This window comes from Lithobates pipiens, unplaced genomic scaffold (genome assembly GCF_037356315.1).
Source record: "Lithobates pipiens isolate NorthernLeopardFrog02 unplaced genomic scaffold, aLitPip1_a1.2 Scaffold_19, whole genome shotgun sequence".
Classification (NCBI taxonomy): domain Eukaryota; kingdom Metazoa; phylum Chordata; class Amphibia; order Anura; family Ranidae; genus Lithobates; species Lithobates pipiens.
Window position 1 is genome coordinate 87,050,946 of NW_027507764.1, and position 27,639 is coordinate 87,078,584.

The 27,639-nt window shown below is 41.5% G+C and overlaps 1 protein-coding gene across 3 annotated transcripts in view; it reads right to left on the minus strand.

Annotated features, from left to right (window-relative positions):
• MPP7 (MAGUK p55 scaffold protein 7) overlaps positions 1-27,639 on the minus strand; it is a 682,552-nt gene that overhangs the window by 104,358 nt on the left and 550,555 nt on the right. For all 3 annotated transcript variants that reach the window (XM_077491041.1, XM_077491039.1, XM_077491040.1), the window contains one exon: positions 21,943-22,113. In XM_077491041.1, coding sequence (XP_077347167.1) covers positions 21,943-22,113 — 171 coding nt within the window. The remainder of the gene's footprint in view (positions 1-21,942; positions 22,114-27,639) is intronic.

A 27,639-nucleotide genomic window follows, 5' to 3' on the forward strand; every position in this document is an offset into this window, starting at 1 on the left:
AGGTGAATGCAGCTTCAGTCCGATGCTGCATCTGTCCCCCGCCAGTTCAAACACCGAGAGCCAAGTGATCAAATCTGCTGATCGCTCAGTTCTCAGGGCTCCCTGAGCAGAGAGCTACTGACTGTCAGTCACTGCTCTCTGCTCCCCCTCCTCCCTCACTCATTGGTGGTGTGATGGGCTGTAGAGGGGTGGGAGCAGCCGGCTAATACCACATACACACGGACAGAATTTCTGATGGAACTGGTCCGATGGGAGCTTTTCATCAGAATTTCCGACCGTGTGTATGCCCATCGGTCTTTTTCTGTCTGCATTTCCGATGGTCTTTAGATTGAGAGCCTGTTCTTAATTTTTCTGACGGAAAACCTTCCTATCTGTTTTTTCGATTGCATGTATGCAATTCCGACACTAAAAATTCAGACGCATGCTCGGAAACAATTCGATGCATGCTCTGAAGCATTAAACTTCCCTTTTATAGTGCTGAACGTGTTGTATGTCGAGGTGTTATTAACCGGCGGAATTTGGTGTGACCGCATGTAGGCAAGGCAGTTTGAGCGAAATTCTGTCGAAATTCCGATGGGAAAACCATCAGAGCTTTTTCCGACGAGAATTCCGATCGTGTGTACATGGCACAAGGCTCTCAGCAGCTTGCCAAGAGCCTGAGCTAGGTGTCGGTCCAGACATGTGGGCAGATCCCAACTTCATTGTTGCGAACTTGGCCGAGCCTTGACCAGCCCTGTGACGTCAGAGTACAGCAAGCTTCAGCCCACTGTCTGCTGAAAATGGGTCACAGGGGTGGAGAAAGAACCACACTCCTGTGATCCACAAGACAAGTACAGCCAAAATGAGTTTGGCTGTACTTCTCCTTTAAGGTAAGTAAGTGTTGATTTCTTAACATTTTTTGAGCAACAATTTGAATGTATTGGCTGTTAAATAAATGAAACTGCAAGAAGACATAAAAAGAATGTGCAGCTTAGAATACATACACCTACGGTATGTTTTGCAGTATGATTTATTATGCATTTATAAAAGTTGCTCAAGATCAGAATTACGATTTACTGCATGTGTGTAAGCTGGAACTTTATTAACAGTGAGGTGTTACTAAGTTCTAGGCAAAATCTGCATTAGGAAGACAAACAGAAACCTAGAGCCATACCAGACACATAATAAAATAATTAACATAAGCAGAATACACAGCACTTATGGTTTAAAACGTGAAGTGAGGTTATGCTGTTCAATCCCAAACAAGGGTGTCCTTTGGGACCAAGTTAACGACATGCTGCAGGATACATGATCTACACAACAAGCACTGAGTGTTGATCCGTAAGATTTCACTGACACTTTGGATGTTGTTCTTCATGGATAGCTGAACATGAAGAAAAATGTGTGAAGTGCTCCCAACATCTGTAATCATCTCTGTTCCTCTTTATTGAGCAATAGAGTCTTTAACGTGGTCTTACCATAGAGAAGATTATGAAGCACATGATCTCCATAGACATAGACAGATTTGAGACATGCAAATTGGACATCTTTACTATACAAAAACTAATATATTTGTATGGTGTCCAACAAGAATATTCCTAATATGTGTAAAAGCCATTCAGTGAATGATATAGAAATCAGAAAACACATTTAAAGAAAAACTAAACCTTCTCCATTTATTGCTGCATTAATTTCAAAACTTCAGAAAATATGTGCATTCATGAATATTCCTAGTGGCTGCAGTATATATGCCCCAGATGGTCCATACAGAAATAGGACCATGGACAGAGTTATTGTAAGGAATGGGTGGAACGCAGGTAAAAATTCAGGGGACATAACCCATTTCCCCATATAAGTCCTCCTAGTCATCAATATAATCGGTTAAGTGGCACTCTCTTTCTAAAGTGCAACCCAGGTCACTACTTTAACATCAATTACAGTGATTGGAATCTGGCACTCTTGGAGGTTCTGGTAGTGGGCCCCTAACTTGGTTGGTCCAGAGCAACTGCCCTATTTTGAATACAGATAAAGGATCCCTGACCATGGAAACTCTATTACCTTTGCCTTTTAGGTTTGATAAGAGCAGAAAATTCTGTTTCAGTTCTCTTCTTTTTTTGTAATTATTCAGAGATCAAGTCTCATCCTCATTTGGTTCCCATACTCCTGGGAGGCAATCCCTGGTTTAACCACTTTCAGACCGGACCAATTTGCTGGTCAAAGACCAGAACACTTTTTGCGATTCGGCACTGTGTCGCTTTAACTGACAATTGCGCGGTCGTGCGACGTGGCTCCCAAACAAAATTGACGTCCTTTTTTTCCCACAAATAGAGCTTTCTTTTGGTGGTATTTGATCACCCCTGCGGTTTTTATTTTTTGCACTATAAACAAAAATAGAGCGTCAATTTTGAAAAAAACGCATTATTTTTTACTTTTTGTTATAATAAATATCCCCCAACAATATATAAAAAAACATTTTTTTCCCTCAGTTTAGGCCGATACGTATTCTTCTACATATTTTTGGTAAAAAAAAAAATCGCAATTAGCGATTATTGATTGGTTTGCGCAAAAGTTATAGCGTTTACAAAATAGGGATAGTTTTATAGCATTTTTATTAATAATTTTTTATTATTTTTTTTTACTAGTAATGGCGGCGATCAGCGATTTTTATTGTAACTGCGACATTGTGGGGGACCCATCGGACATTTTTGGGACCATTGTCATTTATACAGTAATCACTGCTATATAAATGCAGTGATTCCTGTGTAAATGACACTGGCAGTGAAGGGGTTAACCAGTGGGTGGCAGTGTAGGGGTTAAGTGTTCCTAGGGGTGTGTTACTAACTGTGGGGGGGGTTGGGCTTTCATTTAGTGAACACTGATCTCTGCTCCAATCACATGGAGCAGAGATCAGCGTCACGAGTTGCTAGGCAGAATGGAGAAATGTTGTTTACAACGGCACTTCTCCATTCGGCCGCTCCGTGAGACGATCGCGGGGATGCCCGCGGCGATCGAGTCCGCGGGTCCCGCGACCGGACTCACGGGGTCCCGACCAGCGCGGGAGCGCGCCGCCGGCGGCACGCTCCCGATGGCAGGGCGGCAAATTTAAAGGGACGTACATGTACGCCCATTTGCCTGCCCGTGCCATTCTGTCGACGTACATCGTCGTGCGCTGGTCGGCAACTGGTTAAAGGTTGGGAAGGGGCAACATTGCTAATAATAGATACATGTTTAATATAAAAATCATAAAAGATAGTATAGTAATCGTATCCATAGCTGTTCCCGCACATCACATGTAGGGCAGCCTATTCGTTTCAAAGGCTGCATTATGCATGAGAAACATGGAAAATAAGTCCCTGACTCTTTTCCACAAATGCTCGGCACTGAACTGCATGGTGCTGCAACACCATACAGTCTGGAAAATTAGGTAATGCGCATGTTTAAGGATGCATGGGGGTGACATTAAAGGGGTTTTAAAGTCAGAGGGTTTTTTATTCTAATGTATTATATGCATTAAGATAAAAAGCCTTCTGTGTGCAGCAGCCCCCCTCGGCCTACCCAATACTTACCTGAGCCCCATCTCTGCTCATCGATGTCCTTGAATGTCTCGGCTATCAGTGACTCTCCCTCCTGATTGGCTGAGATACAGCAGTGGCACCATTGGCTACCACTGCTGTCAATCAAAGATGGCTAGCCAATCAGAGGGGGTGGGGCAAGGCCAGGGCTCCGCGTCTGAATGGACACACGGAGCTGTAACTTGGCTCAGGTGCCCCTTTGCAAGCTGCTTGCTGTGTGGGCACTCAACAGAAGGGAGGGGCCAGGAGCACCGAACAGGCACCCAAGAAGAGGAGGATCTGGGCTGCTCTGTGCAAATCCAGATCAGGTAAGTATAACATGATTGTTCTTTTTATAGAAAAAAAATATAGACTTTACAATTATTAACAATCGCACCACCGCCTGACTGCTAAAAAGCAGCACTTCTGTGCGTGACGGGAAAGACTGCGATCTTGTATGCATTCCTCACAGACACAAAGATGTGAACCTAGTCTAAAGTGAGGAAATTGTTTGCTTTTTGCCGTTTGCTTGTCCCTGGGCAATTTTCACTTAATTTCGTGTCTTAAAGGGTAACTCCACTTTCGTGGGGAAAAAAAGGCCCAGCAGCTTTCCTCATTAGTGCCCTGCAGATTCTGCAGCTGATTGATGATCAACAAACCACTCCCATTAGACTCACTGTCCCACATGGGCACAGACAAACACACAGGGACTTCCTCAGAATAACAAAAGGTAGGGAATCTGCAACAAAGTTTCTTAAAATCCTTGTACTGTACATAGATCACCCGGGGGGGGGGGGGGGGGTTGTTTTTTCCTCAACAAAAGTGGAGTTACTCTTTAAAGATACAACAGGAAGTGAAAGGAAATCCTCTCTCCGGCAGCTGCCCCCACTGGAAAATTTCCTATCAACTCATTTTCCAGTTATAACTGTTAAATGTTGGATTTCCAACCACTTTCTACCCTGGTGAACGTTAAGAGGTTGAATATCACCAGTAAGGTCACAGTCTGCAATAAAAAAACTAAAAGAAGTTTTAACACCTCTACACAAAAAAAAAAATGGTTTAAGATATATATAGTTCTTCTTTATTGTTACCTACGTGATAGTTTTCACTTTTTATAGTTTTCAGATTTTAAAAATATGAGGCTTGCTACTCCACTTCATGAAAATCCACAATGTTTTGTATAACATACCGGTACTTCTCATGGTGAATAAGAATTATAGATCATTTCAGATGGCACCTGACCTGCTATATACATTCTAGTTTTGTATTATTTTAAGTTTTATGTATTTGGCTTGCAAACCGTGAAAGACTTCAGATCAGGGAAAATTATTTTGGCCACAATTTAACCTTAATCTATGAAAACAATGCATTCGATTCATTTGTCTTGCTCACACATTTTTGCAATTACTATTTTGTTTTAATTAACTCAAAGACGGAAACATGCACCGTATGAAATACTATCTTTTGGCAAAGGCAAATACATTTTCTATCACCTATTAAAATCCAGGGGCATGTAAGCTATCCATTATAACAATAGCTGTCTATGATGTGACATGAGCTTCCAAGAATTTTAATTTGTTAGGTGATTGCAGATCTATTTATGCTGTCTACAGCTATACTAGTGGCTTTATAACAATCATGTGTGCAATGCTTACAGTTATTGTGGACCAAGGGCTGCATGCTCTTGCTAAAGTTTGTCTGGCCTACCCAACTTTTCTTGAATGTCTAGGGTCTAAATCATTTAGCAAACAAGCAAAAATAGGATTTTTATAACCGCTTACCTGAAAAATTATTTTCTTTGAAGTACATCACGGGACACGGCCATAGTAGTTATTATATGGGTTATATAGGCACCTTTAGGTGATTGACACTGGCACACCACCCTAGACAGGAAGTTTGACTCCCTATATAACCCCTCCCCTTACCAGGAGTACCTCAGTTTTGTAGCAAAGCAATACACGTGTATACCAGAAGAGGGCGGGACCCTCTGTGTCCTGTGATGAACTTCAAATAAAAGGATTTTTACAGGTAAGATGTTATAAAAATCCTATTTTCTTTATCGTACATCACGGGACACAGAGTCACAGTAGTTACTATATGGGATGTCCCAGAGCAATGCCAACTGAGGGGAGGGAGACATAACAAAAAAATAGGGCACCCTGAGACCAGAGGACTTATACTGCTGCCTGCAGCACACTGCGCCCAAAGGCGTTATCCTCATGCCTTTTTACATCCACCTGAAAGAATCTGGTAAATGTATGAACTAAAAGACCAAATTGCAGCCCTGCAGACCTGAGCCATAGAGGCTTGATGAAAAATGAAGGCAGAACAATATCCTGATTTAATTGAAAACCTGATACTACCTTTGGTACAAAGTTAGGATGAGGACACAATACAACCCTATCCTTGTGAATAATTAAATATGGCTCTTTACAAGAAAGAGCAGCCAATTCTGATACCCTCCTTGCAGAATATATGGCTACCAGAAAAACTAGTTTTCTTGTCAAAAGGACCAAGGAAATATGTTGAATCGGCTCAAAAGGCTGTTTCTGTAAAGCTGACAGAACCAAATTCAAGTCCCAATGATTCAGGGGCGTCTTAACCAGGGGATTAAGCTGTGTTACCCCCTGAATAAAGTTACGGACCAAAGAATGCAAAGCAAGTATTTGTTGAAATAATACTAAGGCTGAGACCTGGCCCTTGATAGTACTCAAGGCCAGCTTCATCTCTAACTCCATCTGCAGAAAATCCAGGATTCTACCTATGACATACTTTCTGGGGTGCCAACCTCTGGATTCACACCAGGAAACATATGCCTTCTAGACTCTATATATATATATATATATATATATATATATATATATATATATATATATATATAAATATATGGCTCTGGAAGCCGGCTTTCTTGCATTAATCCAGGTAGACACCACTGAACCTGACAACCCATGTCTCTGTAGAATGTGGGTGTCAATAGCCAAACCATTAGCGTTTGTAAAGTAAGATGGAATACCAGACCCTGCGAGAGCAGGTCTGGACATGGTGGTAGGGTCCACGGGTACCCTACCGCCATCCTTATGATCTCTGAATACCAAGATATTCTGGGCCACAAGGATCACTGATTTCCCTTCCCGCTTGACTCAGCGAAGAAGCCGGGGAAGCAGCAGAATTGGAGGGAAAGCATAAATTAGAGTACCAATCCCACGGGGTCACCAAAGCATCTGTTCCGTATGCGAGTGGATACCGTGTTCTTGACATAAAGTTGTCTATCTTGTTGTTGAACCTGGATGCAAACAGATCTATGTCCGGGATCCCCCATCTTTGGCATATAGCCCGGAAGATGTTGGTGGGAAGGGCCCATTCTCCGGGGGAACAACTGCTGGAGACTCAATTTGTCCGCCTGCCAATTCTCTATTCCTGGAATTAAGACTGCTGACAGGCAAGGTACATTGTTTTCTGCCCAAGTCAGAATATGATTCACCTCTTTCTGGGCTGCACAACTTCTTGTTCCCCTTTGGTGATTGATATATGCCACTGCTGTGGCATTGTCGGATTGGATCCTGATAGGACAATTCCATAACCTGAACGTCCAGGCCCGCAGGGACAAGCGCAGTGCCCGAATCTCTAGAATACTGATGGGCAAGGTCATTTCTGATCTGGACCATTTCCCCTGGACAGTCGCCTCTTCCAGGACTGCTCCCCATCCTGAAAGGCTGGCATCTGTTGTTACCACCTTCCAGGTGACTGGTGGGAAGGATCTTCCCTTTTGCAGATTCTTGGTTCTTAACCACCAACTGAGGCTCCAGCGCATCCTTGGCAATAGACTCATTGGAAAATCCAGAGCTTGGACCTTCTTGTTCCAAGTTGATAGGGTACTGTTTTGCAGCAGTCTTGAATGAAACTGAGCATAAGGAACGCCCTCGAATGAAGCCACCATCTTTCCCAACAACCTCATGCAAAATGGAATAGAAAGCTTCTTTTTTGCTTTGACTACCTGAATCGGTTCCTTTATGGTGCTGATCTTTGCCTGGGGCAAGAACACCCTTTTCTGGGCTGTATCTATGATCAGACCCAAATACTCTAGTCTCCTTAAAGGTTCTAAGGAAGATTTCTCTAGGTTGAGAACCCAACCTAGGTATTCCAGGTAGTTGACTATGGTGACCATACTTTGGTTTAATTGGGCTACCGACTGGTCTATCAAGAGTAGATTGTCTAGGTAAGCCATGATCATAATACCTTGAGCCTTTAACCTGGCTAAAGAAGGAGCCAGGTTTAGCACCTGCACCTGAGGTGCAGTTGCTAGACCGAAAGGCAGAGCCACAAACTGAAAATTACGTTTTTCTACTTCAAAACGCAGATATCTCTGATGAGTGGGGAAAATAGGCATATGTAGATATGCATCCTTGATGTCGATTGACGGCAGAAGTTCTCCTCCTTGTAGGCAGGAGACTACTGAATGTATTGATTCCATGCGAAAAGAGCGAACATTCAGAAACCGATTTAGGTCTCTGAGATCAAGAATGGGTCTGACATCCCCATTTGGTTTTGGCACCGTGAAAAGGTTTGAATAAAACCCCAACCCCTGCTCTTTCATGGGAATCACCCTGATCACCTCTTTTGACAGGAGTCGATCTAATGCTTGAAAGAGAGACTTCCCTTTCTCTGGATCTTTGGGGACATTTGTCCTGAGAAAACGAGGAGACAGGAACTCAGTGGAGACCAACCATCTGTCTCGAAACTCCTCCTGCCAGAACCCTGCCAGCGCCTCTTCATAAGGAGACCTTAGAGTTCTTTAAAGGTTTTTTCCCCCAAGATTTCTTCTGTCCCTGGGGTTGACCTTGAGCTTTACCTGTTGAACCTGATGGCGGAGGCGTCGTGACTGCCTGGAGACTGATGCCCCTGGCACTGGAGAAAGAGCCTACTTAAAAGAGGGACGTCAACTCCTTTTCTTAACTGGCAAAAGGGTACTCTTCCCATTTGATATCCTCTGGATATATTTGTCCAACTCATCCCCAAACAGCCTTTCACCACAGAAAGGGAATCCCTAAGCATTTAAACATTGTCAACCGGACAAGTCAAATTTTTATTCACAGAGGATGTAGCAGTGTCAATTGTTGGTATACCCCACATCTTTGTAAGTTTTTTCTCCATAGGATAAAGTGTTGAGAACTTTTTAGGAGTAAAAAATTGCTTATCTGGGTGTATTCACTCAGAATACACAAGCTCTTCTAGCAATGAATGGACAGGAAAATCATAAAAAGCCTGAGGAGGTTTTAGTGAACCCAAACAAGAAGTGGGCTTTTCAGCCGACTCAGTTAAGGGTAGTTTAAATGTGGAACGGACCATTTCAGTTATGAATTGCATCCGCAATTTCTCAGCTTGTGAAGCTGAAGAAGGTCCTTCCCCACCTGAATCCTAAGAAGAGGAGTGATCAGACTCTTCACGGTCCCCTGAGGAGAAATCATTTTCCCCCTGCCCCTGTTCCTCTTGAGGGTCCTGGGTGGCAGAAGGGGACCTCCTGCGCTTTCTTCTACCTTGTGAAGATGCGATTAAAGTCAACAATCTTTCCTCTAATGCGACTATGGCTTAGGAAAAATCCTGCTTAGTCATATATTCAGGGGCTGAAATGTCGGAAGCAGTAGCAACCCTTGACAACCCCAATGGCTCACCCAGACCAGCCGAGCCTGAAGGTGATCCCTCTCAGCCCTTATCCTTTGGGGTATTTGTACCTCCTCTTTTACCCATAGTGCAAAGCACAAAAGCAGAGGTACTACTAAAAATGCACCCACTACTGAGTAATAGTTCTGCAACAGCCGCTGCTATTAAAATCTCAGCCTGTTGCGAAGTAAATGTGTCCTGGAATGCCTGTGTCACCACAACCACATGCCCCTGTCTGCTCTGTGTCCCTCTGTCAGCTAAACGCACCTCCCAAAGGTGCATCTTATAGCTTAAAGAGCCCATGTGTTGAAAACATCTGAAAACGTCAATGCTGCGCTAAGGCCCACACCCCCTTCGACTTCCTACTGCGCCCTCCTTTCACTTTTTTCAAAAAAAGCCTGCTTTCCCATGCGAGCGGGCTCTGATCCCGACTGGATCACCTGCAAGGAGGGCTGGGATGAAAGGAGAGGAGGAGGGCTGGAGGAAAAGGACCGCCCTGCTATGGCGATGATGGTGGGAGCAGTGCGGCATACCGCTGACTGATCCATGCCCCCATGCCTTCTGGCGAGAGACTTCTCTCTGTCCAGGTGGGGGATATCCAGAAAGAAAAATCTCCCCTTTCCTACCCGAGACCAGGGCTGGAGGAAGCGTACAGCTTGTCAAAAAAAATAAATAAAAATCTGCATGAAATAGGTAAGTGCTCTTGACAGCCCCCAGTGATGACCTTAGGCATGAAACAGTTACTTAAAGGCGAAAACCATAACAAATAGAAAATTCCTTAGGAATCTCCACTTACCTTATCCAGCTGCAGGGTTCTGTGGTAATCCAAACAGACTCAATCTTCACCTACTCACAGTGGGCTCCGTTAATGAACCTTCAGGAACTGGGGCCCCTTTTTATCGGGATCCACACCCTGGACCCGTAAAGCACCCCACCAGGAAACTTTATGGCTAAAAATACCAAAGCATTTGGCCTAAAAAGACACTTTGAATGGATCTGGGTGCATGGCCTGCCCCAGCAAGGAATACTCCAGTGGCGCTCAGCACAGCACATCTTTACTCGTGACCAACACCTAAGACACTGGCGAAAAAACAGAGGTACTCCAGGTAAGGAGAGGGGTTATATAGGGAGTCAAACTTGCTGTCTAGGGTGTGCCAGTGTCCCTCACCTAAAGGTGCCTATATAACCCATATAGTAACTACTATGGCTCTGTGTCCCCTGATTTACGATTAAGAAAACGGTATTTATGCTAATACAACAGTAAGAAATATCCACGTATTAATGGAGATGCAAACATGGAATGGCATTCTGAAGCCCAAGTGGGAATGTCTGGAGGGTTTGTTGGTCCTATTACAAATGACTACAATCAGCCAAGCATAAGCATTCAGGGGTTAAGACTGTGGTTTTGCATCTCAAGCATTCAGAATTTAATTCCCAAACAGGTGAATAGTCTGCACAGAGACAGTGGGTTCTCTCCATGTAAGTGTAGCGTTTTCTCAAGCCATTGTGCTTCCTTTACAAAATCTAAAATCTATGCAGTGGATTTACCAGCTTCCACCCAAACTGGTTGGGGGTATGAACATAAGAAATGAACCTCTTCAGAGGTTGGGACTGATAAATATGGATTATTATTTATTAAAGTGATATTATTGTCTTATATTTTTGGTTTAAAAATAACATACATGTTATACTTACTTGCTCTTTGCAGTGGCTTCGCACAGAGCAGCTCGGATCCTCCTCTTCGAGTCCCTCTCCCACGCTCCTGGCCCCTCCCTTCCCTTCCCCCAAGCTGAGCCGCTGCTCTGTGTTTCCATTCAGACACAAAGCCTTGTCTCGGCTCTGCCTCTCCTTCTCCTTAATGGCTTACTGACTTTGATTGACACCAGCGGGATCCAATGGTGCCTGCTGCGGTCTCAGCAAATGAGAATTCCGGACAACCAAGGCTCTGGTGCAACATCTAGGGTTGTCACTTCATGCCTTTAAACCCAAACACATATGAATTACACAGGTTCTGAGACTAATTTATTGCAGATAAGGCACCAAGTGAGTTTAATTTCCACCTTAAACAGCCACAAAACCTGTGTAATCAATATGTGTTTGGGTTTAAAGGGATGAGGTGGTAACCCTAGCAACATCGCTGGATCAAGATGGGGCTCAGGTAAGTATTGGGGGGCTGAGCAGGGCTGCTGCACACAGAAGGTTTTTTTAATCTTAATGCATAGAATGTATTAAGATAAAAAAAAAAAAAACTTCTGCCTTTACAACCACTTTAAAGCGGGAGTCCGCCGGGACTCCGCGTTTTTTTTTTTTTTAAAAGCCAGCAGCTACAAATACTGCAGCTGCTGACTTTTAAAATAGTGACACTTACCTGTCTAGCGCACCCGCGATGTCGGCACCCGAAGCCGATCTGTAGATCGTCTCTCGTGTGCTGCCGCCGCCATCTTGGGTATGGGAATCAGGAAATGGAGCCTTTCGGCTTAATTTCCCGGTTCCCTACTGCGCATGCGCGAGCCGCGCAATAAGGACGGTCCCCGCTGCCTCTGGGATCTGTGTGTTTTCCCAGCAGGCAGCGGGGCACTTGTGGAAAGGGGCGTAATATACGCCCCTTTCCGCAGAGAGCTATCCCGGAAGTGGGTGCAGAATACCTGTACTGTACAGGTATCTGCACCCCCCTCCCCCCTGAAAGGTGCCAATTGTGGCGCCGGAGGGGGGGGGAGGGTTCCGATGAGCGGAAGGTCCACTTTAGGGTGGACCTCCGCTTTAAATTCTGCAGAATGTCATAAAAAACAAGCAAATCCAAAAAAGGAATGGATCCTTCTTATTGCGTTTTTCATTATGGACTTCTTTTACTTTTTATACAAGCATATTACAGATCTAGTGTTTTTGTTTGTATTCCTAAAGTGTATGTAAACCTTATTTGTTCCCTTTTGGCCTGGCGAAGGTTACCCCTGTAAACTAAAAAACACCTGCTGCCTATGTAAAAGAGATGGGGAGAGTGTGAGGCCTTTTGTGGTCCTAGCACTTTCTGTTCTAAGGTGACAACCCTACTCCTTTATATATATAGTGCAGTAACTGAGCTTTGTCACTTTAGGACAGGAAGTGTGTTACTGCCAGGGTTACCATGTGAAAATGATGAAAAAAGCCTGAAAAAAGAAAAACGAATGCAGCCATCACATCTGAAGCAGGATATACTGCTAGACCAGAAATAGAATTTTAGTCAGTGTGAGTGTCAGTCTCCGCTCAACAAAACCTGATTGAACAACTTCTGTTGAAGGGATATGTTAAAAATGTCTTGATCAGCAACCACTGGTAAGGAGGGGCAGGATTCCTCCATCAACTTCATTTGTGTAAACAGAGGAATCAGCCTGCTGGCTAAATGTAAAAAAACGTTGATGGCTAGCTTAAAGACTGGCAGGCAGCAATATAATACATTGTCGTTCTTAGGTTTAGATATGCTTAATGCTTGTACATAGAATGAATACGACATCTAATACCATGGCTTGGCTGACTACTACCAACAGCTTGTGAGGGCTACAGCATTTTAAAATATAGTTCCTGTGCAATTTGACAGTTTACTGTTGAGTATGTGGGACTTACCACTTTCTTAGTTAATAGCTTAATTAAAGAGGAAGTAAACCCTGGTGGGTTTTACTTCCTCATTATTTCCCTGCAAAGGCAAAGCATAATGGACTACTATGCATTGCATAGTAGCCCATTATGTGTCACTTACCTGACACAGAAGCCCGCGCTGTCGCCTTTGTCCCCATGAGCAGAGAGCTTCCATATTCACCCCTCTTCCTTCCGGGGCTGCAAACTCTGGCTCTGTGACTGGCCGGAGTCGCGTGACATCACTCCTGCACATGCGCGAGTCACGGCATGACTCCTAATAGAAACGGCACGATGTGCCCTTTCTAAAGGGCGCCTGCACTCATGAGATTTGCGCATGCACCGTAGTCATCTGCATTCGTCTTTTCAGTAAATATCTCCTAAAACATGGAGGTTTAGGAGATATTTCAAGCACCTACAGGTAAGCCTTAATATAGGCCAGGGATATGCAATTAGCGACCTCCAGCTGCTGCAGAACTACAATTCCCATGAGGCATAGCAAGACTCTGACAGCCACAAGCATGACAGCCAGAGGCATGATGGGACTTGTAGTATAGCAACAGCTGGAGGTCCGCTAATTGCATATCCCTGATATAGGCTTTCCTGTAGGTAAAAGTGGTTGTACAGGGTGTATCCTTTTTCACACTTGACTATTTGTTTTTTCTTTTTTATATCTCAGTTAAGACAACACTGTAGCTTTTCCGTTCCCTCAAGTTCAGTTTAGTTCAGTTCAAGGAATTTCCTTAGTAGCTGGGAGATCTAATTTCTTTAATGCTAGACATTTTTATTCACAATTTATATAGCGCCAACAGTTTACGCAGCACTTTTCAATGTAGAGGGGTGACAGCACAACTACAGTACAGTTCAATACAGAAGGGACAGGGGGCCCTGCTCATACAGCTTACTTTCTAAAGGGAGGGGGTGGTGGTACAAAAGGTAATGGATGCGGGGAATGATTTGTTTGAGGGAGACGATGTAGAATCAACCAGAGGAAAAATCCATATAAGATCTCCATATTACCGCAAGGGATTCCTTATTATTTGAGCAGTATCTTCTTCAAGACACAACATTAAAGTGATTGTAAAGTCTTGTTTTTTTTTTCCCCTATAAAGATAACAAACATGTTATTCTTACCTGCTCTGTTACAGTGGATTAGCACAGAGCAGCCCGGATCGTCCTCTTGTCAGGTGCCTCTTCTGTGAGCCTGGCCCCTCCCCCCTGTTCAGTGACCCCACAGCAAGCAGCTTGCTATGGGGGCACCCGAGCCGAGTCACAGCTCCCTGAGTCCATTCAGACACAGAGCCCCGACCTGGGCCAATCCCCTCTCTCTCCTGATTGGCTAGGTCACTTTTATTGTCAGCCGTGGCAGCCAATGGCACTGCTGCTGTGTCTCAGCCAATCAGGAGGGAGAATCTCAGACAGCTGAAACACCTGTGGACATCGCTGGACAGACAGGGACCTCCAGTAAGTGATAGGAGGGCTGAGGGGTGTTGCTGCACACAGAAGGCTTTTTTTATCTTAAAGCGGGGTTCCACCCTAAAGTGGAACTTCCGCTGATCGGAACCCTCCCCCCCTCCGGTGTCACAATTGGCACCTTACAGGGGGGAGGGGGGTGGAGATACCTGTCAAAGACAGGTATTTACACCCACTGCCGGGCATAGACTCCCATGGGAGTCTATGTCATTTCCTGTCCTGCCGCGCTGTCTGCTGGGACACACACGGGTCCCAGTGACAGCGCGGACAATTCCTATTGCGCTGCGCGACTCGCGCATGCGCAGTAGGGAACCGGGAAGTGAAGCCGATTTGCTTCACTTCCTGATTCCCTCACCTAGAATGGTGACGGCAGCAGCCGAGAGCCGAGCGATCGATCGGCCTCGGCTGCCGGCATCGCTGGAACCCGGGACAGGTGAGTGTCCATTTATTAAAAGTCAGCAGCTGTAGTATTTATAGCTGCTGGCTTTTAATATTATTTTTTTTAGGTGGAATCCCTCTTTAATGCATATGAAAAAACCTTCTGACTTTACAATCCCTTTAAAGTGTCTATTTTGTCACCCCCAAAAAAATGGCCAAAGAATTTTTCTGACAAAGAAGATAACCTATGTAGCATACTTAATGGGGATGCCATGTTCTCTGTTACTTGCTATAGTTCCATTCTCTGACCCCTATTTCTCTACTGAGCCCTGTGGCAAAGTAGGGCGCTAGCAGATGGAAACACAGCACTCATGTTATCCAATGTTGAGGATTCAAGACTTGAACAGAGGAAAAGACAGAAGACATAAGCTGCTGTAAAGGTAAGTATAATGGCTCTTCTTTGGAAGGAAAATGCTTTGCCCAATTTTGGGGTGATGACAGATTTGCTTTAAATGATGCTTGCATGGTTATACACCTTCCATGACTGGGACAGACTAGGGTTAAGTAGTAATGTACAGTATCTGTTCCTGGTCACGCTTTATTATGAGAATCCTTTCTTACTGGAATCTTGCTGGTTTCTAGATGTTCTGCCAGGAAGAGAGCTGGTGAAATGACAACAATGTCACAGAATACCCGAATATAATATACTTCCTTGGGACACTGTTGCCAACATTGTGGTTGTAAGAGAAGGCAGGAAAATTTTGTTATTGTTTAATTTAAAGTTTGTCTTACAAAGCTGGCATGACTGAATTTTCAAAAACAATTTTTCATGTGAATTACTCCGAACATTATGATTTTTACCCCTTTGGGGCTTGTTCATACCAGACTCCGTACTCCCTTGTTTTCAGAAACGTGGAGTCTTCAAAAAAGTCATTATAGGCCAACAAGACTTGATTACGCCAGATGTGTTATGCTGGCATAGATTTGAATCAACAAAATGTGGCTTTTAGGACTAACATGCATCTAAAAAGTCTCTACATTATGTATGTAATAAAAAAGGCTTATACTGTGGAAGCTGTACCCTAAGAGGCTAGAAGAGAGCAACGGTCCAGTCTCCATTATTGCCTGTAGGCTCCCTACACCCTTTCTTTTACCAATTTCGGACTTATCATGCTTTGTTCTGCACTGTAACTGTGTGGAAGGGGCCGAAAGGACCAAGATTTTGCTTACACATGTCAGGACAGCCCATGTGACAGCCCCCCCCCCCCACTTGGGGAATCCCATGCAGTTTTTATCAATGAACTTTTACTTTTATGTGTATTGCCGGATCGACAATGTATAGACGCGAGTTTTAAATTACTTATTTTCCTTTAGAAATGTAATTTGTAGGAACACCGTCCCTCAGGTAGGGCTTGGTGTGTTTTTTTGGATTAAATTCCATACTTGGTGGGGGTTTTTTTTTTTTTGTTTCTCTTCTTTTTTTTTTTTGGTAAATTAGTTAACGTTTTCCTGGGTAACTCAGGGATCGGGGAGAGGGAGCCTCTCCAATTTTAGTAAACTCAACTTTCAATTTTCTTTCTATATATATATATATATATATATATATATATATATATATATATATATATATATATATATATATATATATGGTTTTTTTTTTTTCTCTCTCTCTCTCCCTTATAACTCTATATGGCAGCAATTTTTTCCTCTCCAGCGTCACTGAAACTCTGTACTTACAATGTTAAAGGCCTCAATAATAAATCAAAAAGAGGCCAGATTTTATATAATTTACACAAAGCTAAGGTAGATATTATACTCCTTCAAGAGACATACTTTCGAAGTGGTAATATTCCAGTGTGTTCACGTAAACATTATTCGCAATGGTTTCATAGTACTATGTCGAGTTCAAAAGTGAGAGGGGTTTCTATCGCTTTTCATAAACACTTACCAGTTCAGAATTTGGAATATAAAGCTGACGTAAATGGAAGATATCTGTTTCTTAAAATCAGATTGTGGGATAAAATCTTCACAATTGCAAACTTCTATATTCCAAACCATGATCAAACTATGACAATCGTGCGTTATCTTAGTCTCTTAGCGGACTTTGCAGAAGGCACCGTTTTGGTGGGAGGAGATTTTAATCTAGCCTTGGACCCTATACTAGATACCTCAGCTCAACGATCGAATATTTCATACTCTCGTTTGAGGGAACTCAAGAATAAACTTTTTGAACATAGGTTGATTGATCTGTGGCGGACCCTAAACCCTAAAGTTCGCAATTATACATATTTTTCATCAGCACATAAAACATATAGCAGAATAGATTTTTTTTTAACTGGCCTGAAGGTGTTGGAATGGAACCCTTCTATAGAAATCGGATCATTTATTTGGTCAGACCATTCACCAGTATTCCTGACCATAACACCCCCCCAGATTCAGGGTACAAATTGGTCGTGGCGTCTTAATGACACACTTATGTTAGACCCAATATGTCATAAGGCAATTGTAGAGGCGATTGTTAATTTTATTTCTGATCATGAACAGGATGAAACCGCCCTACCCTTAAAATGGGAAGCCTTAAAGGCGGTAGTAAGAGGGGTGTTCATCCAACACGGTTCACGTCTTAAAAAAGAAAAATTCTAAATTATTGAAAATACCTTATTAAAACTTCATACTTTGGAAAGTCTACATAAAGCCCATGGTTCTCCAGAAATATCAGCAAATATTTTCTCTACGAGGGTCTCATTATTACAGTTTTTCAAATCGTCCCAGAGTTCATATCAACAAAGACGAGCAGTGGGTAGATATAGATTTGAGAATAAGTGTGGGAAAATGTTGGCTGATATATTACATCCACGTCAATCACAGACTTTCATACCAAGTATAATAAAACCATCGGGAGAATTGACATTAGATCCACATGTGCTTCAACAAACCTTTAGGGAATATTTTTCGGCCCTTTATAACCTGACCCCTCCATTGATATTGGAGGATAAGGGAGCTGGAGAAAATATTATTAAAGAATATGTGCGGAAAAACGCCATTCCGTCAATAGATGATGTCACTAAGGAATCTTTGGATTCTCCATTTTCGCTTGAAGAATTATTGGAAGTAATTGCCAATATTTCGACAAATAAGAGTCCAGGCCCAGACGGATTTACACCTAAATTTTATAAAACTTTTAAGGAACATATAGCCCCGTTTATGCTTCAAGTGTTTAATTCAATCTCTTTTAGTAATCAATTTTCAGCACAGACTTTAGAATCCCACATTACTTTGATTCCTAAACCAGAAAAAGATTTAACACTCTGCTCTAGTTACCGACCTATATCTCTGATTGGGGTAGATTTAAAGATATATGCTAAACTGATTGCGCTTCGTCTCCAATCACCTCTCCCAAGCTTAATACATACGGACCAGGTAGGATTTGTTCAAAGTAGAGAATCACGTGATAACACGATCAAAACTTTCTTATTAATGAATTATGCACAGAGGGCTAAAGTATCAGTATGCCTTCTCTCAGTTGATGCGGAAAAGGCATTTGACCGGGTGGGATGGCTTTTTCTCAAACATTCCCTAATGCAAATAGGACTAGGGCCTAATATACTTCATAAGATTATGGCACTATACACTAAACTGGCAGCTAGAATAAAGATTAATGGATCACTGACAACGAGTTTTAATATACAAAACGGTACCCGGCAGGGATGTCCGCTATCCCCTATGCTTTATGTTATAGTAATGGAATATTTAGCAACAGCTATTAGACGGAATCTTTCCATTTCTGGTATACAGATAAAGCAAAAGGAAATAAAATTGGCTTTGTTTGCTGATGATCTATTGCTTTATATCACTAATCCACATATTGCACTACCTTCTATATTATCTGAATTTCAGCAGTTCGGGATATTGAGCAACTTCAAAATAAATGTATCTAAATCAGAAATCCTTAATGTGTCGCTTATACCTGAACAAGTTGCAATGCTGAGAGCTAATTTTTCGTTTAAGATTTGCTCCACAGCTTTAAAATATTTTAGGTGTTAAAATCCCCCCAGACCCGAACCACTTATACACAATGAATTATGTTCCTCTCCTGCAACGTACTTTACAAGATTTAAAAAAGTATGATGCCAAGCAACATTCGTGGTTTGGGAGGATTAATATATTAAAAATGGATATAATATCGCGATTTTTATATATTTTTCAAACTATCCCTGTCTGTGTCCCTAGATCATTTTGTTCTACCTTACAATCGGCTTTTACAAAATTTATCTGGGGCCATAAAAAACCAAGATTACAAAAGAAATTATTATCACTACCAAAAACGAAAGGAGGTGCGGGTGCACCTGACCTGTATTATTACTATGTTTCAGCAGTCTTGACTAGACTGGTGGATTGGTTTTATTGTTCGGAAACTAAACAGTGGGTAAAATTAGAACAAGGGTTGAACCAATTAGATTTAAAGGTGTTGCCATGGGTAGATTTATCTGGTAGCAAGCTACATCGAGTGTTATTAGAGAATATGCCCTCTCTTACATCTCATCTGTTGAATATATGGGCTAAAACAGTTATACAATTGGGACTTTCTTCGTATGAAGGGCCAATGACACCCCTATTTGGCAACCCTTCTTTTCCCCCGGCACTAAATAGGACAAGTTTTCTTATATGGAAAGGGGAATCTCATTGTAGATTGAGCAATATTTTATGTCAGGGAACAGTTCCGTCTCTATTAAACCTATTCCCTAGACAGTGTCCATCTTTCGTGCACATGTTGGAACACCGGCAGTTACTCTCATTTTGGTATTCTATTCGTTCGAGTAAGTCCCTGGGTAGAGATTTAACTCAACTTGAAATTCTTTTGACACAAGATCAAAATCCAAAACACGTTTTATCAGCGCTCTACAAGATGTTGATAATTAAAAATCATCAGGAGCCCCCGGAATATATAAATAAATGGGCTAATGAGATTAATGTTCAAATTGAGGTTGGGGAATGGGAGAAGGCATTTAAGCTATCACATTGTCTATCACCGACAATTAAAGCACAAGAGACGAATTACAAGTTGCTCTCAAGATGGTATTGGAGCCCAGTGACACTACATCGTATATATCCATCTCCGTGTTTTTTTTTTTTTTCTTCTTCTCTTCCTTTCTTCTTTTTCTTATGTGTGTTAAAGTACTTATGATATGTATTCACTATGTATGCAAGTAAAAATTTTTATTTTTAAAAGAAAAAAGAAAAAAAAGAAATGTAATTTTGCTGTCAGACTGTTCTAAACCGGGGAAACATGCGCCACTTTACAGGCATACTATAGACACCTCCCAGGTACAAAATTTAAAGGAATATTACACTTTTATCTTTTCACTTTAAGCATTATTAAAATCACTGCTCCCGAAAAATTGCCAGTTTTTAAAACTTTTTTTTTTTGCATTGATACATGCCCCCTGGGGCAGGACCCAGGTCCCCTACACTTTTTATGACAATACCATGCATATAAGCCTTTAACATTAGCACGAATTTGCCGCAAACACACCAAATTGTTCACTATTCGGCGAACACTTGATGTTCGAGTCGACCTTACGTTCGAGTGGAACATCGGGACAATCCCTAGAGCAAACAGTGCTCAATCATCAATAGGTTGCATCTACAATATATCCAGTCAACATACATATCTCAACATAGAAGTTATTAGTTTACATCCTTAGCTCATGTGGTCTAAATTTACATCCCTATCCTATGAATTAAGTCACAGGTGGTATAGTACGATCTGAATTGACTCACGAGTCCCAGATTTTGCCACAACTTTCAGGGGCATCCCCTGGCCTCATGTCAATTTGTATAGTGGGGGTGCTTGGTTAATGATGCTAAGCCAGAAAGTTATAATGGGTGAGGATGGTGACTTCCAGTGCATAGTTATGTATTTCTTTGCATAAAACAAGACTATACGTAAAAAGGATTGTCAATTTTTAGATAGACATTAATCATCAATGTAGCCCAATAGGCATCTCAAGGGGTTGCAGATATTGGGTATTTGAGTAATTGAACTAATAAAGGCAGTTATTTCTGACCAAAATTTCCTAATCGGTGGACATTCCCAACATCATATGGTAAAATGCGCCATCAGCCGTGTTACATCTGGAACAGGTTGCAGAGGCCAAACTTTTGAAGTGATAGAGTAAACAGGGAGTATAGTAGGACCTGTATAATAGTTTGGTTTGTATGACCTTGTCTCGAGAGGAGATAACAGTAGAGACCTGAAGAGGATGGACCTCCTGCCAGATATCCTCTTTCAACTCCGGTATACTTTCCATGATTCGAGCCCTGCTAGTTGAGTGAAGAAGAGACTTGTAATATGTGGAAACGAGATTTGTGTGCAAGGGGTCAGTTAAACGCTCGAGTGGGGAGAGTTGAATATCTATGTTTACATAGGCCAAACTGTGCCGTATCAGTACGTCGTATCTGCATATAGATACGTTCTAAATAGCTGATGTGCAGTTCTGATTTTAATTATGCTACCTCTGCTGCTTATGTATTACAGGTACATTTTATGACATCAGCAAATGTACAATAGAGAACAAAAAAAAGGTTTCAGACCTAAATTGTTTTGAATTACAAGGCTATTACAGCCCTGGAAAAAATCTGAACATGTCCAATTACCTAATGGATAAGAATTGGAATGCAATATTCATCCAAGTCTTGAGTCTTCAAGAATACTGTCCAACACTGATATTTAAACAGATAATTTTAATCTCTTCCCTCCTCTCAGTTTTGTTTTTCTTTTTATGAGTAAAAGAATATTTGAAAAATTGACTCTTCCCATTATTTCCAACCCCATCTGATTGCTATTGAGGAGATTACTTCAGGCCAGCTCGACGATGAAAAACCCTTCTATCCAAGCTTAGACCCTGCAGTCGGAAAACGTCTCAAGAAAACCTAACTAAGACCATGGCGAAAAGTTCTTACTTCTATTATTACAAGATTAGATTTCAACACCTAATCATATTTTAAGTAGAATAAACAGGGGCCATATAGTATTACCGCTTATCAGTTTTACGTTTTGTTATTTGTGGTTTACGCCATACTTTCCAAGTTACAATGTGACATTATGTTGGCTGTATAAACACCCTGAGCTTTCAATGCTCCAACATTCGAAGGTTTAGCTCAGAAATTGAAAAACGCTGGAAAATTATTAGCAGATGGAGCAACTGAATATTTGACATCATAGCAAAAGTTCTGAGCAATCGGCTTGAAGAAAAAAAAATAGTTGGGTGAAGTTTAACAAAAAGCCTGTACTTACCAACCAAGATTATCAGCCTGTATTTCTCATTAGGCTGTCGTTGATACAATGCCACTTCTTCAAAGGTTGGAACATCTGCTGTATCATATTGGTCGCTCTTCTTACATTCGTACATGAATTTATTTGTTTTTCTGTCTTTCCTGCTGAGACGAAAACTTCTCCGAAAACCAGCTGAAACAAAAACACATTTTTCAGATTTAGAACGCAAGTAGCCTGGATGTCTGCAGTGCTCTTTCATAAATATAATATTCATAAATATTTTAACAAATGTAACAGTACAAAAATCATTACAGGCCGGTCCCGAACAAAATCCAGCCGTGACTGCTTTTACTTAAGTATGGTTTAAAAGTGCCGACTGAGAAATTACTTCTTCAAGTCCTGATCACCGAAAAGCTGCCTATAAATCCTAGACAGCAATAGAAAGCGGCACTTATGGAGCGGCTGGGCACACAAAACTGTGCCTAACTGGTACTATGGCTTTATGAGGAGACTATAAAGCCAATATTTGCTTCTTGGATGTGGTATGAATTTAAACAAAAATGCATTTACATTGTATGGAAACTGCTTAAGGTGTAATAGTAGGCACAATCTAAACTGTTACAAGATATACATTTTACATTTTCACATCTGATCTTGTATATGTAACATAGAACATAGAAAGTAATGAAAAAAAAATATGGCACATGGAAGACAAGTGTATGGAAACATTGCAATCAAAAGCAATAAGGAAATAAAGGATTTTTAACATTCAGTAGGTAAATATTCATGTAGAAGTAACCTGGACTGAAGAGGTGGCAAACAAGGCTGGAAAGGATAAAGCCATAATTACAGTAACCAATAGGATATAATCAGCTAATCTGACATATATAAAAATGATTGGCTGTTATCATAGGCGTGCGCACAAGGTGGGCCTGGGCACACCATAATCACCCTGTGCCGTGCCTATTTCCCCTGCTTCCTGGCACCCCGTCTCCCCCTGCAGTTTTGCCAGCTTCCCTCTCCAGCCGGCTGCTGCAAGGGATGTTTCGGGATGGAGAGTGGGGGAAGGGGCCTGTAAATATTGTATTTACCTGCACATTCCTTTTCTGAATGAACAAGTGAATGATCTGTACCCGTCACTCCTGTGTTTATTCTTAACTGAAGCATAGTAATCCATGTTTACTATGCTTCAGTTTGAGAATGAACAGGAGCACAGAGCACTTCCCATTAGTTCACTGCCCAGTGAAGCTGAGGCTGCAGAGAAAGGGACTTGGGAAGCTATGTCCTCAGTCCCCTTCTCTGTCTCAAGTGAGACAACAGGGGTCTGTTTAGACCCTTGATATTTCACCAAAGCCCCCATTGAGGCTCCTAAAAAGAAAGAAATGCAAAAAAATAATAATAATAATATTGTAAAAAAATATATATATATATACTGACGCCAATCTCTGCTTTACTGACACTGTCCACTGCTCTGCTGATAAACACAAGTGTTTTTGTACCCTGGGATGCACACACTAATGCAATAGGTTGCGCACACCAACGGCTGTTACGTTTTAGTGCACTCATCCTTATTGGAAATGCCTTACTGAATAAGCTGATGTTTTGATATTTAGTTTGAATGTAGCTGTTAGTGATTGGGTTTGATTCCAATCACTTTCAACCAACTCGAAGACATACAGTATATTCAAAGAAGAAAACAGTCGCGTGGTTTGCAAAATTACAATCTGTTTCAAGAAGATTATTTCTAAAACAATCACTTTACATTTTAACCTACTTTTTCCAGTATACTTTATATATGTGAAACACTGAAAGATTTTAAGGATCCAATGGATTGGATTAAATTGTTAATTACATGAATATATATATATATATATATATATATATATATATATATATATATATATATAAAAATCAGCCTTAAGATTTTGAATTCACCTGCTACGGGATATTGCAGGGGTAACTTTTTTCACTTAAAAACATGTTAAAAAATGTACACAGTGTTTCCTTGAAAATAAACATATGCTTATACTTACCTATAGGGTTACCTATAAAGTCCTTGTCTGCAGATTTTTAAAAACATTCACATGTAAACCTGAAATGATCACAGTGTTCAACATTTGCCAAAAATACTCACACAACATCTGAGGTCCAAAGAACAAAATTCTTTCAAACTTGCGTAATAGCAGTTTATTCAATGTAGTTGGCATAAGCCATATCCTTTATTGGCTAACTAAATTTTAAAGTAAATATGTACCAAGATACAGACTGCCATTGTACCTTCCTCCAAAAATATTGCTTGCCTCCATGTTTTTGGCTTAATTATCCTGTGAATTGCTGACTTAGAATATATTAATAATTTATTATCGCAGATACTTTATGAAGCGCTTTACGTATACACTCACCGGCCACTTTATTAGGTACACCTGTTTTATTGCTTGGTAAAACAAAATGAGAAGTAGCGAAGACGACTTGCTTAAGTTCAAACCGAGCATCAGAATGGGGAAGAAAGGTGATTTAAGTGTCTTTGAATGTGGCATGGTTCTCGGTGTAAGACGGGCTGATCTGAGTATTTAAGAAAACGCTGATCTACTGTGATTTTCATGCACAACCATCTGTAGGGTTTATAGAGAATGGTCCAAAAAAGAGAAAATATCCAGTGAGTGACAGCTGTGTGGATGAAAATTCTTTGTTGATGTCAGGGGTCACTGGTTGGAGATTATAGAAAGGCAACAGTAACTCAAATGACCACTCATTACAACCAAGGTATGCAGAATATTATCTCTGAAAGCACAACACATCGACCCTTAAAACAGATGGGTTACAGCAGCAGAAGACCACACTGGGTGCCACTCCTGTCATCTAAGAACCAGAAACTGAGGCTACAATTTGCACAGGCTGACCAAAATTGGACAATACAAGATTGGAAAAAGGTTGCCTGGTCTGATGAGTCTCAATTTCAGCTGGAACATTCAGATGGAAGGGTCAGAATTTGGCATAAACAACATGAAAGCATGGATCCATTCTGCCTTGTATCAATGGTTCAGGTAGATGGTGGTGTAATGGTGTGGGGGATATTTTCTTGGCACACTTTGAGCCCCTTTGTACCGATTGAGCATCATTTAAACACAATGGCCTACCTGAATATTGTTGCTGACCATGTCCATCTCTTTATGACTATAGTGTACCCATCTTCTGATAGTTACATCCAGCAGGATAATGCACCATGTCACAAAGCTCAAATCATTTTACCACTCGTTTCTTAAACTGCTGTGATACCGGAAACTGTTGTTAAGTAACAAAGACTCCTAGAGACTAATGCTGTGCCATAACGGACTGAGAAAGCATTGTTCTCACTTACTTCAAGAACAGAATGAAAACTTTCCTGCATGCTTTGTGTTTGGAGTAGAAATGATTTCCAATCACTCAAAGGACAGTCATTGTGTTACTCTGAAAATATACAATTCATGGCCCAACCCAATCCCATCTCCATACTGGGGAGAACATGCAGGTATCTAACCCAACGCAGGACTTCATAAAGAAAAGGATTAGGAAGAGTAGAACACCAAGACACCAAAACAACAAGACAAGTCTACAGAACAAACAAGACAAGAATAGAAAATTTGAAACAGGTGCACTAGGGCTTTAATAAACCAAAAAGCAATGTAATGGGAGGTCTGGGCTATACTGGTGCCTGTGTCTAGAAATGCTCCAGTTCTACGGACCACCATGGAGGGTACACACAGCCTTCCCATAGTCCTCGTCCGCCAGAAACACATCTACTTTTCAAAATAACTTTCTGGCAGCTGTCCGATTTATCACTATGACAAACAATGGAAAAAATAACTTTACACAACCTTGTAACGAGAGGAGATTATTATTGAAAACAAATGATGATCCTAAGATCACAAACTGTTCCCTAAATAACAAACGTCTTGGGAAGGTTTATCCACTTGACGATTATAAATGAATGTGTGCAGTCACATGACGGCATTCCTGTACACTGTTCCCAGAGATGATGAAGCGCAAATAATATGCAATACATGGATACAACCTTCAGATCGGCACAGCCTGGGTATGCCAACCTTCATACGGCAAACTATGTAGATAGCTTTCTCCAAGACTTATTATTTTACTAATCATTTCTACATTATTTTCCCTCTATTCATTACTGGTTACTGAAGAGAAACAGGTGTTATTACAATTCCACTCTAATTTGGAATAAAAATGTTCTAAGGCCACTATGGTGCAATAATGGAGAATATTTATATTTTTGTTTCAAACAAAAGGAAATAATTAAAGTTTTTCTAAAGGCAGAAGGTTTTTGTTTTATTTTAATTCATTGTATGCATTAAGGTAAAAAACCTTCTGTGTGCAGTAAGGGTTTCACTTGCCGCCTGTGTCAATGCTTGAGAAATTCACATTTCCTTATGGTCTTGGTAACCATTAGCATTAGAACAGAAAGTTATTGTAAATTCAAAGCTTTACAGTTGTCACCACAGGGAAACTTCTGAGGGACTTTGTCTCACTTCTTGCTGCCTCGCTGAGATAAGAAAGAGAAATCTCCCCTATGGTATGCAAACAGCAAAAAATAAAAAGACAAGTGTTTTTATCCTAGGCTTTTCAAAGCAAAAGTTACAAAAAAAAGTTTGGTCTATATACATGCACTTGCGGTTGCAGCGCAGTCTCGGCTCAGGTGCACTTTACTTCTATTCTTGTCAGCCCTGCGGGTCATCTTTACTAACAACGTGACAATGTTATTGAATCTCTATGTAACTGACATTACTACATTAGCATGAGCTAAACTGCAACAGTGGGTTTGTCAAGAGCAGGGTTCTCCAAACGTTCTAAACAAAAGGCCAGTTTAATATCCTTCAGACTTTAGAGGGGCCGAACTGTGGCAATTAGAAGTGGATGTCCCAGCATTGGTAACAATGCCCCATCATTGGTGACAGTGGCAGGAACAGTGCCCCGTTATTGGCACCAGTGGGAAGAATAGTGCCCCATCATTGGCGTCAGAAGGAGCAACAGTGCCCCCATCATTGGCACCAGTGGGTGCCCATCATTGGCATCAGTAGGAGGAATAGTGTCCCATCATTGGGGTCAGTAGGAGGAATAGTGTTCCATCATTGGCGTCAGTAAGAGGAATAGTGTCCTATTATTGGTGTCAGTAATAGGAGGACTAGTGTCCCATCATTGATTTCAGTGGGAAGAATAGTGTCCCATCATTGGTGTTAGTGGGAGGAACAGTGCCCCATCATTGATGCCAGTGGAAGGAATAGTGCCTCATCATTGGCGCCAGTAGGAAGAATAATGTCCCATCATTGGCGTCAGTAGGAGGAATAGTGTCTCATCATTGGTGTCTGTGGGAGGAACAGGGCCCCCCCATCAGTGGCGCCAGTGGGAGGAATAGTGCCCCGTCATTGGCATCAGTAGGAGGAATAGTGTCCCATCATTTGTGCCAGAGAGAGGAACAGTGCCTTGAGGGTCAGATAAGGGCAAGCAAGGGGCCGCATCTAGTCTGAGTCGCAGTTTGGAGACCACGGGCCTAGAGTACAAATACAAGTTTTGTTTTAGCTAAATAAAAATGTTTCATAAATATGACTTCATGATTTTTTTTTTTCAATCAGATAGTCATATTCTTGCATAATACGAGATGCGAATGGTTCTCTATTAAAGATACCTCTCATGGGAGAAATATGTAGGCTAAAAATGTAAACT